Source organism: Amblyraja radiata, chromosome 6 (assembly GCF_010909765.2).
Source record: "Amblyraja radiata isolate CabotCenter1 chromosome 6, sAmbRad1.1.pri, whole genome shotgun sequence".
NCBI lineage: Eukaryota > Metazoa > Chordata > Chondrichthyes > Rajiformes > Rajidae > Amblyraja > Amblyraja radiata.
This window is the reverse complement of record NC_045961.1, coordinates 38825614-38839907: the sequence shown is the minus strand read 5'-3', so window position 1 is coordinate 38839907 and position 14294 is coordinate 38825614. Positions and strand designations below refer to the sequence as shown.

The following is a 14294-nucleotide window of genomic DNA, read 5'->3' as shown; positions in this document are numbered from 1 at the left end:
GGCCGAACGCACTACTCTCTGCAGAGCCTTCTTGTCCTTGGCAGAGCAATTCCCAAACCAGATGGTAATGTTCCCGGACAAGATGCTTTCCACCGCCGCTGCGTAGAAGCACTGGAGGATCCTCGGAGACACTCTGAATTTCCTCAATTGCCTGAGGTGGTAAAGGCGCTGCCTTGCCTTACTCACGAGTGCTGAGGCGTGTGATGCCCATGTCATATCCTCGGAGATGTGGACTCCCAGATATTTAAAACAGTTCACCCTATCCACAGGATCCCCATTTATCCTCAATGGAGTGTACGTCCTCGGATGATGTGCCCTCCTAAAGTCCATGATCAGCTCCTTCGTTTTTTTGATGTTCAAGAGGAGGCTGTTATCCTGGCACCAGAGTGCTAGACCAGCCACCTCCTCCCGGTAGGCCTTCTCGTCGTTGTCTGAGATCAGGCCCACCACCACAGTGTCATCAGCAAACTTAATTATTGAGTCATCTAGAGCAGCGGATGCAATAGATGAGGTCGGAGGAGGTGCAGGGAAACCTCTGCCGCACCTGGAAAGACTGCTTGGGTCCTTGAATGGAGTCAAGGGGGGAGGTAAAGCAACGTGTAGCGACAAGGTTTCAGGTCAATGGAAGAATTATGAACCATGATTTATGATTGTTTTAATTTTATAAAATGATCAAAAAGAATTTGTAATCATAATTTAAAGCCTCATATTGACATTCACTGATAAGTTCAGATGTATTTCCTGCAATTTCAGTTGAAAAAAATATTTTTCTTTCATAACCAGATTTTATTGCCATTCAAATGATCTCAAAATTATTTCTATGCGATTTGATTGCAAATTGTTGATATTGAATGAGTTCTGGCATGGATGTGTTGTACATGCATGTAAAGCCACAACTAAATAAGCTCACAATAGTTGGAAATAAGATGATTTTTTTAAATGATCTATTTTATTTAATAAATTACACTTGATAGTTAAAATACTGATTTTTCAAAATAAAGTATGTACTAAAATAGAAAAATGCATGCTGTGAACAAAAAAAGAACAATCCTGCATCTTTTCCAAAAATCTATGAGCATTTCCAGCTCAATTTGCTCACTCTCGACTCGCAAATGTCCTTGTGCTGTCAAACAATTTGTCTGACATCTATTTCCAGATGAGTCAAAATATTCTCCAGTTATGCATCAGGAAACCCAGCACTGTTGTCTTCAGCATATATTATCTGATACTTTGCCTGTGATTTAATTGCTGCTCCTTAGCACTGCCACTACAGAATCCATTCATGGCTGATGTCTTAAACTAAACAAGATTGCATGTAATTTGTGCACTATATTTAACTCTGATGCGGCCTTAGTCTACAACCTTGTATCTTCTCCATATAAAAACATGACCTTCCGTATGGTGGTCTGGTCAATATAATAGCCTATTTTGGTTAACTTGGAAATCTAAGGTTCAAATGGGCTTCAAACTGGTGTTATAGGTTGGACACTTCTGTGGATTTGGTCAATTTAAAACCATCTTTCATATTTTAAATGGTATCAAGTCCAACATTCATCACCTTAATCACTGGTATTAATTAATTAATTAGTAAACCATTCATTAGGTTTATACTGTACTGATGGGACAGTGTAAATCTTAATTCAGAAAGACACACATAAATAAAAGATGGTCAGCATATATTTACAAAGGGTAGGTTGTATCTAAGTTAATCAAATTCATAGCGGAACTAACATAGATGATCAGCCAAGGCAGTGATGTTGATGTAATTTACATGATTTCAACAAGGCTTTTGACATGGCCCCACACAGTGGTCAGGTCAAAATAAAAGCCAAGAATGGGGAAATTGGATCCAACATTGACTTACAGGAAGTTAATGTAATGGTCAACAAGTGTTTTTGTAACTGGAAGACACTTACCAGTTGAGTTCCATATCATTCATTTGAGGGCATGATAATGAAATTTGAAGATTACAGTAAGGAGAAAAAAACTAAAGGATGATATGGAGAGCTTGAAGAGTGACAAATGGAATACGATACAGGGATGCGAACAATAATGTATGTGATTGTGTGTGAGTGTGTGTGACTTGGAGTGAAGCCTTTGGGTCATTGGCATTTCAATACACTTGAGGAATACACTTGGTACAATTTTGATACACTTGGTATCCCTGGATTTCCAGTTATAGGCACATTATATGCCTTCACACACGACTGTGTTCCTGCATTCGACACCAACACCATCGTCAAGTTTGCAGACGACACAACGGTGATCGGGCTAATCACCAACGGTGATGAAACAAACTACAGAGCGGAGGTGCAGAACCTGGCGACTGGTGCTCACGTAACAACTTGTCTCTAAACACCTCCAAGATCAAGGAGCTGATTATTGACTTCAGGAGGACACATAATGAGGAATACACCCCAATCTCCATCTACGGAGAGTGTGGAGAGAGTGTCCAGCTTTAAGTTTCTGGGCACACACATCTCAGAGGACCTCACATGGTCCACCAATACCACTGCGCTAGTCTAGAAGGCACAGCAACGACTGTTCTTCCTGAGAACACTGAAAAAGACTGGTCTGCCCCAACAGCTGCTGACAACCTTCTACCGTTGCACCACAGAGAGCATACTAACGTATGGCATCTCTGTGTGGTATCTCAGCTGCACGGAGGCGGAGAGGAGAGCTCTTCAGCGCGTCGTCCACAGAGTGCAGAAGATTATTGGGACACAGCTACCAGCCTATGAGGGCATCTACTACACACGGTGCCTCAGGAAGGCCGTCAGCATTCACAAAGACTCCTCACACCCTTGTAATGGACTGTTCGAACTCCTACCTTCCGGCAGACATTACAAGGCCTTCTACGCCCGCACCTTCAGACTCAGGAACAGCTTCATCCCCAGAGCTATAGCTGCTCTGAACCGGCCCTGCTGAGTGCCCCCCCCCCCCCCCGCCCCCATGAACTGTCTCCCTCGGATGGTCACGTCGCACATCGACCCGGCAGACACATTGTACTTTACACTGTTTTGACTGTTTTACTGTTCTTTTTATAAATCATGTTTCTCGGGATATCTAAATCTAAATTTTGTTAGTTGTTTAAGCTATGACATCGGATGGAAGCTGCATACCAAATCTCGTTGCACATATGTGCAATGACAATAAAAGATATGATATATTAAATATTATATATTATATGTTTGGTAGAAGATACAGAGTGCTGCAGCAGGTCAGATAGCATTTAGGTGAACAATTTTGGGTCGGGACACTTCTTCAGACTGATTGTAGAGGGGAGAAAGAAAGCTGGAAGAGAGAAGTGGTTGGACAAAGCCTGGAAAGTACTGTTGTGGTTTATTTCTACTCCCTCTTCACTCACGACTGTGTCCCTGCATTCGACACCAACACCATCGTGAAGTTTGCAGACGACACAACAGTGATTGGGCTGATCACCAACGGTGATGAAACAAACTACAGAGCGGAGGTGCAGAACCTGGCGGACTGGTGCGCCAATAACAACTTGGCACTAAACACCTCCAAGACCAAGGAGCTGATTATTGACTTCAGGAGGTCCCATTCTGGAGAATACGCCCCAATCTCCATTTACGGGGAAAGTGTGGAGAGAGTGTCCAGCTTTAAGTTTCTGGGCACTCACATTTCAGAAGACCTCACATGGTCCACAAACACCGCCGCGCTGGTCAAGAAGGCACAGCAACGACTGTTCTTCCTGAGGACATTAAAAAAGACTGGTCTGCCCCAACAGCTGCTGACAACGTTCTACCGCTGCACCACAGAGAGCATACTAACGTATGGCATCTCTGTGTGGTATCTCAGCTGCACGGAGGCGGAGAGGAGAGCTCTTCAGCGCGTCGTCAACAGAGCGCAGCGGATCATCGGGACCGAGCTACCAGCCTTGGAGGGCATCTACCACACGCGGTGCCTCAGGAAGGCCCTCAGCATCCATAAGGACTCATCACACCCCTGCCACGGTCTGTTTCAACTACTTCCCTCCGGCAGACGTTACAAGGCCTTCTACGCCCGAACCTCTAGACTCAGGAACAGTTTTATCCCAAGAGCTATAGCGGCTCTGAACCGGCCCTAATGAGTGCCCCCCCACCCACCCCTTTGGACAGTCTCCCTCAGATGGTCACGTCAATCAATTCAGCTTGTTTATTTATGTATTGTATTTATTTACCTTTCTTGTACATCAGTGGAGCTGCATACTAAATCTCGTTGCACTGACGTGCAATGACAATAAAAGATATATTATTATATTATTATTATTATTATTATTATTTAGTCATGGAGTGTAGGCTTTGGCATTTGGTGAATAAAATACACTGGAGCTGGTGGTAGAGTGAAAAAATCTTTAGGGTTCTAAAAGGACAACAAAAACAGAAACGTGGCTATATGTGCATTATTGAAAGTGGCAAAATTGATTGAGAAGGTGGTTGAAAATATATGTAATGTTAGACTTTATAAATAAAGGCACAGAGTACATGAGCAACCAAGTCGCACTAAAATGTTGGAATATTGTATCCAGTTTTGGACACCAAAAACGTTTATGAATAGCTTTAGAGATGATGCAAAACAGATTTTCTAAAATGATTCATAGAGGGAGTACAGAGAAGGTTCACCAGACTGATTCCTGGGATGTCAGGACTTTCATATGAAGAAAGACTGGATAGACTCGGTTTGTACTCGCTAGAATTTAGAAGATTGAGGGGGGATCTTATAGAAACGTACAAAATTCTTAAGGGGTTGGACAGGCTAGATGCAGGAAGATTGTTCCCGATGTTGGGGAAGTCCAGAACAAGGGGTCACAGTTTAAGGATAAAGGGGAAATCTTTTAGGACCGAGATGAGGAAAACTTTTTTCACACAGAGAGTGGTGAATCTGTGGAATTCTCTCCCGCAGAAGGTAGTTGAGGCCAGTTCATTGGCTATATTTAAGAGGGAGTTAGATGTGGCCCTTGTGGCTAAAGGGATCAGGGGGTATGGAGAGAAGGCAGGTACAGGATACTGAGTTGGATGATCAGCCATGATCATATTGAATGGCGGTGCAGGCTCGAAGGGCCGAATGGCCTACTCCTGCACCTATTTTCTATGTTTCTATGTTTCTATTCCTAGGAAAAGGAACTTTAGATGTGTGGGTAGAATAGACAATCTGGGTTTTTTTACCCTTGGGACAGAGGAGCTTGCAAATTTGAGAGTAGGTAGAGAGAAACTGCTCTCATTGACAGAAAAGTCTGGGGGATATAGGATGAAGGTAATTTGTTAAAGAACCAAAAATTGACTGAGAAAAAATCTTATCTGCAGCAAATAGTTTGGGTTCTGTATTGTAATGTCATGGGGAGTAGTAGAGGCTGATTCAGTCATTTGCACAAATTCAGGAGCTGCACAAATATATGAAAGTAAGGAATCTGATTGCTGAGGAAGGCAGGGATAGCTAAGTTATTGCAATGAAGAAAACAAAATGCTGGGAACAGTCAGTAGGTCAAGCAATATCTGAGAAGCGAAATATGGTAAATGCTTCAGATCAAAGGCCCTTTGTCAGACCTGGGGAAAAGAGAAAATAGGTTTGTTTTAAGGAGCAAAGAGCATGGATAGGATAGGATAGGCCCAGACCAGAGTTTCTGTGGGATATACTATTGATGAAGCCATCTAATTGATAGTTCGTGAGGAGAGTTAGTGAAAAAATATATATACTAAGCAGTCAAATCTTGGTCAAGGATGCAAGAAATGCCGACCACAGCAGATACTATTGGTAGAGAGAGAGGACGAAAGCCGTGTTGATATTACGGATGGATAGCAGAGCAGAGAAAGCGAGTTGCTATAAATTGCTGGAATCAAGAATTAAAGAGCACATTTAGGCGATGGGTCTTGTTAAAGCAGTAAGGGAAGCCAGACCGAAAGGTGAGAACGAGTGTGGAATGGCGAATTAAAGTGACAATAACAGCAAACTCCTTTCTGTGCGGATGGAACTTAAGTGCTGTGGGAGCACACGTTGCGACCTTCTGTTTCTCTATATACAGATACTTCTCGAACTGTTTCGCTCTCCAGCTGCGCATTTCGTGTCTTGATTTCAGCTTTCCAGCATGATCTTTTTTGTTTGCTTTTAACGCCGCTGACGGAGCATGAGATGGGCAGAGCTGCATGAACCTTCCATATGGTTCTGACAACCAAAGATCTCTTGTCAATTCTTCCCTTCCCTGCCGTACCACCCCCTCCCCGGGCACTTTCCGTTGCAACCGCAAGATATGCAACACCTGTCCCTTTACCTCCCCCCTCGAATCCATTCAAGGACCCAAGCAGTCGTTCCAGGTGCGACAGAGTTTCACCTGTATCTCCTCCAACCTCATCTACTGCGTCTGCTGCTCTAGATGTCAGCTGATCTACATCGGTGAGACTAAGCGGAGGTTGGGCGATCGTTTCGCCGAACACCTCCGCTCGGTCCGCAAGAACCTACCTGACCTCCCGGTGGCTCAGCACTTCAACTCCCCCTCCCACTCCCCATCCGACCTCTCTGTCCTGGGTCTCCTCCATGGCCAGAGTGAGCAACACCGGAAATTGGAGGAACAGCACCTCATATTCCGGAAGTGGCGGCGCTGCCCTGGCAGCAGCGGCTCACCTGCAGTCCGTTTGTTTTTGCTTTTTTTGTGTTGTTTATTTCGTTTTGGCTAGTCCAGTTTTTGTTTTTTTAGTTTGTGTTTTGGGGGGGGGGGGGGGTTGAAACGGGGCTTGCTGTCTCCCCCTGCGGGGGAATGCGACTTTTTTGTCGTATTCCCCTTCTCTGCCTCCGTCTGCGCTGAGGCCTAATGGCGGAGCTGGCGACCTCGAGGCTCAGGAGGCAGAGCCCGCCAGGACTCACCCTGGGCTCGCTTTCGTGGGAACAGGGAGTTCCCGTGGTAGGGCTGTGACGCTCCCGGGGGGCGGCCTGCCGCCCAGGGAAGGAACGGGTGCGCCTCGGAGTGGCCGAGCTCGGGGAGGTGGGAGCGCTCCCAGCCCGAGGGAGTAGCGGCGGCCCATGTTGGGACTGGCCCAGCCCAAGGGAGGGAGCGGCGCCCGATGTCGGGCGCCTGGCGCGAGGTTGTGACAGTAACGCTCTCACGTGAGGGCGATCCGGCTCGGGGCTGGAACGGTGAGACCGGTGGCGGGATGGCGTTCTGGCGGCGGTGACCTGAGTCCGGGTTCGGCCGCGGGCCAGTGGCTGTTGTCAGCAGGAACTGGTGGACGGCGGCTTCGAGCCAACCCAGGGCCGCGGTGTTGAAGCCCGCGGGACTGTTTGCATACATCGCCCGTGGAGGGTATCGCCTCAGCGCAGAGAGAGAAGAGGAAGGGAAGAGACTGCAGCCCTAAGACTTTTGGCCCATCCACCATGTGAGAAAGGTGCTATGTGGAAACTCACTGTGGTGGATGTTAATATGTGTTTATTGTTGTTCTTTTATTGTATTGTATGTATGTATGACTGCAGGCACGAAATTTCGTTCAGACTTCGGTCTGAATGACAATAAAGGAAACCCTGTAACCCCTGTATTCCACAGGAGAGGGGGCGGGGGCGCGGCCACAGGAGAGGGGGCGGGGCTACGGGGGGCGCGGCCATGGGGGAGGAGGCGCGGCCACAGGAGAGGGGGCGGGGCTATAGGGGGCGCGGCCATGGGGGCGGGGGTTCGGGATGCGCGGCCACGAGGGGGCGGGGCTGCAGGGGCGGGGCACGCGTCGATTGGTTGCTAAGACATTCATGGGCGGGGCATGTTCACCAACCGTGTCCTGATTGGCTGGAGCGGGAGCGCGCGCGGCGCGGGCTGAACGCAAGGGAACGTTCTGATTTAAAGCCGCACGCGCGGGACAACGGCAGCTTTGGACTGTGTGGTTTCAGTGGCGACGGTCACGGACTTGTGGTCGGGTTTCAGGCCGTGGGAGGAACTCGCTGACGTTAATGTCTTCCCCTCCTCTGCGACCGCTAAACACCCATGTGAAGGTGGGTAGGTAGGTGGCTTGTGGAGGTGGCTGGAGGAGGTGGCTGGAGGGACGGGTGGTCAAAGCCCACCCGCTGCCCATCGGGGCTCGGCGAGGAGTTGGGGACCGCTGCCTGCCCGGCTGCCTGCCTCTGTTGCTATAGCTGCTATTATCTGCTGCTATAGTTAGTAATCAGCAGTGACTGCTCCCTGGCGCTGAGTAAGCGGCGTTCAATCAAGTGCACAGACATCGCCGGGATTGTCACATGTAACGGACAGAATTCTTACTTGCTGTAGTTTGACATTGATACTGCAGCATAATAGTATATATTTATCTGCTGTCCTGCCCGTAGAAGCAACAGCCATAGAGTCATAGTGATACAGTATGGAAACGGGCTCTTAGCCCAACTTGCCCACACCGGCCAGCAATGTTCCAGCTACACTAGTCCCACTTGCCTGCGCTTGGTCTATATCCCTGTGAACCTGTCCTATCCACGTACCTGTCTGTCTCTTAAATGTTGGCGAAGGAGCCATTTATGTCTAGGCTAGCTACTGTTGCCATATTATATTGTTTTGTCTCGATATGTCTTACAGTATTATTTTGGGCACTTGGGGGTCGTCATTAGATGCACAGATGGGTGTATACATATGGGCATAGTGGACAGGGAGAGATCAGACCAGGCACAGGGGTGGAGAGTATATAGTTCTCACCAGACTGGGGAGAACAGCTAGCTACAACTTGTATGCAGAATAAAGAAAACCTGGCACGTTCATCTTTTTGTTTGTACAACTGCTTCAATAAAGAACCAATTAACCTGGAAAGAACAATTTGAAAATCTGTTCTATTTGGTCTGTATAAGATCACTCCTACTTACCTGTGTAGTAACGGCAACGAAAAGTTGGACACTGGAAGAGTTGGAAATTTGCCGTTACAGTTGGGATAGTCCCAGCCTCCACTATCTCCTTTGGCAGCTTGTTCCATACACCCACCACCATTTGTGTGAAAAAGTTACCCCTCTGATTCCTATTAAATCTTTTTCCCTTCACCTTGGACCAGTTCTTTGGTCCTCTATTCCCCTGCTCTGGGCAAGAGACTGTGCATCGATCCGATCTATGCCTCGCATGATTTTGTATACCTCTATGACCCCCCCCCATCCTCCTGTGCTCCATGGAATAGAGACCAGCCTACTCAACCTCTCCCAAAAGCTCATGCCCTCAAGTCGTGGCAACATCCTTGTAAATCTTTTCTGAACCTTTTTAAACTTGACAATTTCTTTCCTATAACATGGTGCCCAAAACTGGACACCAAGCAATAAAAATAGAAATTGTCATAGGCATATGTGGACTAGTATGATTTTAAAACACAAAACTTTATTAATCCATCTGCACAACAACATTAAAACCATCTGAGGGTTAAATATTAGATATAGCATGTGCCATGTTTCAGATCACATCACCATCAACCATGTGACATAGCGTTGTATCTTTGCATCAGTGCTAGCATATTTGAGAGTATTGTCTGACTGTATTGAAAGAACATTTTGAAATGCATGTATGAGTATCCTATGGGTGGGATTTTCTTCTAGATTTTATATAGTGAAATTCTAATTCTAATTAATATTGACTTGTTTTTAGGATTGAAAAAACATGGATAAAATTTTAGAAAACATGGACAAGATGTTGTCCCACCATCCAACTTCTATGAAGCATGTAAAACGAATTAAAGAAGCAGCAAAAGAACCTCTCGACCATAAGCAGTGTATGGCTATGTTTGAGTTGTCTACAAAATTCATTCTGTCGGGTGACACACAGTTCCAAAAGGATGTCGGCAAGGAGGTTCTAGAAGCTTTTGCCCAGAACCACACTGCAGATTTTGAGATTTTTTTCAATGTAAAATTTATCTTGAAACTGTTGCAAGATGGTTATGGAACACTGAGCAAAAGGAGCAGTGATATTTTGGAGTACATTCATCTAGGGTTAAAATATATTCAAGGTAATACTTCTGTCGATGAAACATTTCATGCCCTTCAGATTGAGCTTCTCCGCATAGTGTGTGAGAAACCTGGATCAAAGCTCTGTGCCTGTGTTTGTAAACTACTTGCTGAATATCCTCAGTGCATTCCTAATGGAAAGTTTCAAGTGGTGTTCTGCCAGCAACTTGTTAGATGTATAGGCCAGTTCCAATGCACATCACAAGACGAAGATGAAATTGTGAAATTCCTGGATCAAGTGAACAAAGTAAGCGGATTGTTCCAGCAAATCTGGTGGACACAAACTACAGCTATAATTCCCACGTTGCGGGAGCTGTTCACTGTTACTTCATCAACTGGTAAGGAAAATGCACATTTTAATTTTAAAGAAATGGTTATTGACTTTGTTTTCCCCTTCATCTCCCCACTCCAGATGCTATAGCCTTCACTGCTTGCAGGCCAATCTGCTTGGCATTGTGGCCTATACTTCTGCATGCTAAACTTGGAAACATTGAGCTCGGAATAAAAATATCAGCCGCCTTTTATTTCTGTTCCTTCCTCTGGGGAATGTTTTTCTCATCTCAGCATCACTCTACTGATTTGGCTGGGATTGGGTACTGGATGAATTCACAGTTCTCAGTTGTACAATGTACAAACTTAATGTTGAGGCTCTTGCCTCCACAGCAGCTCTGTTGAAAGGGATGACAATAGTCATGACAGCTTGTAGCTTAATGCCAGTTTTTAGTGTTATTTACAATGGCAAATAATGTATGCTGCCAAGAGAGCACCCATGAGATGCATGCGTAAGAGCAACTCGCCACACATTAGTACCATTTTAAACAAAAAGTAATAATTTCCAACATGGTTGAGTCTACAAAGCAAAAATAGCTGTAGTTGTTATTGAATGTAACAGCTCGTGTCAGATGAACAATTGATTATTCTGGTTTATGGGATATTCGGGGGTTTTTTAGGATGGTAAACCCTACACTAAAACTAAAAACATTGTATGTAGCAAGAGGTTCTTTTCTTTCGTGACCTATAGAAACATAGAAAATAGGTGCAGGAGTAGGCCATTCGGCCCTTCGAGCCTGCACCGCCATTCGATATGATCATGGCTGGTCGTCCAACTCGGTATCCCATCCCTGCCTTCTCTCCATACCCCCTGATCCCTTTAGCCACAAGGGCCACATCTAACTCCCTCTTAAATATAGCCAATGAACTGGCCTCAACTACCTTCTGTGGCAGAGAATTCCACAGATTCACCACTCTCAGTGTAAAAAATGATTTTCTCATCTCGGTCCTAAAAGACTTCCCTCTTATCCTTAAACTGTGACCCCTAGTTCTGGACTTCCCCAACATCGGGAATATTCTTCCTGCATCTAGCCTGTCCAACCCCTTAAGAATTTTGTACGTTTCTATAAGATCCCCCCTCAATCTTCTGAATTCTAGCGTGTACAAGCCTATCTTTTACTGTGTAATACTGTTCCATTTATTTTTGCCTTGTATTCTCATGCTAAATAGATGTGCCATTACCTGGCTTTCATCACAAACATAAAATATTATGCAATGAATTTTAACTTGTAACCAACTGCAATGTAAGGTGCTTCCTACAATGTGATGGTGAAACATGGTGCATAATTTTCTTCTTTCTAACTGAGATTGCAATCCCAATCTAAAAACATTAGAGAAAGTGAAGGAATGGTGTCCATTATTGCCAATTGCCTGGCATTACCGAGTGAGGGGGGTAAATATATAGTATTCGGAAAACACACTAAACAAGACACACTGAAAAGGAAAGGATATACATTTTAAACATTGTAAATAAATAAATAACATACTTTAATTTCATTTGCTTTTTATAGATGAGCTTGCTGTGTGGTAATCTTAGATATGGTAACTTTTTATTCTGAGTCAATGGAACAATGTCAACAAACTCTGTCCTTTGTTCCCGATATGAAAGGACGCCTTTATAAAGAGGTCTGTAATAATGAGAGTAGACTGTAATACTAAATTCTGATTACAAAGTGTTAGCATTAATTTTATCTGAATATGATATTGTTTAGAGGAGGTGATTGTTATCTTGTTGTCAAGAATAGTTCAGGAATAGCTACATCCCCACAGCCATTGAACCTGGCTCGGACAAAACTCTGAACATTAATTACCCATTATCTGTTATTTGCACTTTATCAGTTTATTTTTTCATGTGTTTTGTGGTCAATGCCTACTATGTTCTGTTGTGCTGAAGCAAAGCAAGAATTTCATTGTCCTATCAAGGACACATGACAATAAACTCACTTGAACTTGAATTACATATTTTCCTATCACAGATATGGCCTGTGCCTTTCCATAAACCAATCAATTGATTGTTGCATTGATTGTTACTTCTGTGTTAAGTAAAGAAAGATGGGCATGTTTGTCAAATATCATCCACTACTATGTGATAATCAAGTGACCTGTGACCTAATTGCTGTGAACTTTTTTTTACCTGAATTTTTTTCTCCCAGTCTCAAACACTGAGCATCAATTAATTGAAATATTTACACTGGGTTGGTAATGTAGGATGGTAGGAGTTAGAGTGAAATTACTCAATTTCAATAACTAGTTGAAGATCTTTTTGAGTAGAACCTTGATCGCAAATATGATTTGGTCTGTGACCTTTGTGGTAATAGGCTGATTATGTTGCCATATGTTATGTGATCCATACATGTGCATCATGCTTTTGCCTAATTGGTGCCCTCTTCAGTGCCGGGAAATCCCATTTAAATCCGACTGCTTATGTACTGCACCAATCTTGACTTTAATAGCAATCTTCTGACCCTTTCCAGCTAACGTAACATTAAGTTTCTTGTTTCTAAACTTGAAGTATCATATTGAGTACACCATTTCCTATACTGGACACTAAAACATGTACCTTTTTACTTTTGGAACCACTGTCCAGATTTTTCACTTCAATGACTAGGTCGGTGCAGTAGCTTGGTTTAACAGGCCACAATGTTATGCATGGCTGTCCGAAAGGGGGGGGGGGGTGCGTTGGGTGCGACCGCACCCCCCTTTTTTCCCCTCCCAAGAAAAAATCACCAAAAAAAAAAAAAATCCGAAAAAAAATCAACGTTTCCACTTTGGAAACGGACAGTTCTCTGTTCTCCCGTCGCCGGGCAAGAGTGGCTGAATCTGAACCCAATGGCTGTAACCCAGACGCCGCTGCGGCGGAGCCCGCTCCCCTTGCCTCTCCCCAAGCCATCTTCCCCCCCCACACCCCATGCCACCCCCGCTGGGCTCGTGCCACCCCCGCCGGGCTCGTGCCACCCCCGCCGGGCTCGTGCCACCCCCGCCGGGCTCGTGCCACCCCCGCCGGGCTCGTGCCACCCCCGCCGGGCTCGTGCCACCCCCGCCGGGCTCGTGCCACCCCCGCCGGGCTCGTGCCACCCCCGCCGGGCTCGTGCCACCCCCGCCGGGCTCGTGCCACCCCCGCCGGGCCTGTGACACACCCCGCCGGGCTCGTCGGCCACCCCGCCGGGCCTCGTGACCACCCCCGCCGGGCTCGTGCCACCCCCGCCGGGCCTGTGCCACCCCCGCCGGGCTCGTGCCACCCCCGCCGGGCCCCCGCCGCCCCCGCCGGGCCCCCGCCTCCCCCGCCGGGCTCCCGCCACCCCCGCCGGGCTCCCGCCACCCCCGCCGGGCTCCCGCCACCCCCGCCGGGCTCCCGCCACCCCCGCCGGGCTCCGGCCAACCCCCGCCGGGCTCCGGCCAACCCCGCCGGGCTCCCGCCACCCCCGCCTGGCTCGCGCACCCCCGCCGGGCTCGCGCCAACCCCCGCCGGGCTCGCGCCACCCCCGCCGGGCTCGCGCCACCCCCACCGGGCTCGCGCCACCCCCGCCGGGCCTCGCTGACCCCCGCTGGGCCCATCCCACCCCCACTGGGCCCACACCACCCCCACTGACCCCCGCTGGGCCCAGGTCACCCCCGCTGGGCCCACGCCACCTTCATCCCCCCCCCCGCCCGCTGGGCCACGCCATCTTCACCCACCCCTCGCAAGAAAGAGGGGGGGATGTGAGGGGGGGAGGGGGAGAGAGAGGGGAAGGGAGGGGAGAGAGAGATGGGGAGGGGAGGGGAGAGGGAAAGGGGGATTATCCTTAGTGAGATTGCAAAATTAAGGGAGGTTTTAGAGCTATTATATTTTCTCCTCCATATGAATAATATTAAAAAATATCAAATAATATCAAACAATTGGAACTGCTTTCTTTTCCTTGATAACAATACTGAAAAATATGAATTCCATAGTTTGTGACATAAATACACATTTTAATGGGATCATTATATACAGATGTAACATTTCAATTTAGAGATCGGGGGAGGGGGGAGGGGGGGGGGTTGGGGGC

The 14294-nt window shown here is 46.8% G+C and overlaps 1 protein-coding gene across 1 annotated transcript in view; it reads left to right on the top strand.

Annotated features, from left to right (window-relative positions):
* The first annotated feature begins 7817 nt into the window (after positions 1-7817).
* Positions 7818-14294, top strand: part of usp35 (ubiquitin specific peptidase 35) — a 31740-nt gene continuing 25263 nt past the window's right edge. The window contains exons 1-2 of the mRNA XM_033022555.1: positions 7818-7968; positions 9581-10274. Coding sequence (XP_032878446.1) covers positions 9593-10274 — 682 coding nt within the window. The 5' untranslated portion in view covers positions 7818-7968; positions 9581-9592. The remainder of the gene's footprint in view (positions 7969-9580; positions 10275-14294) is intronic.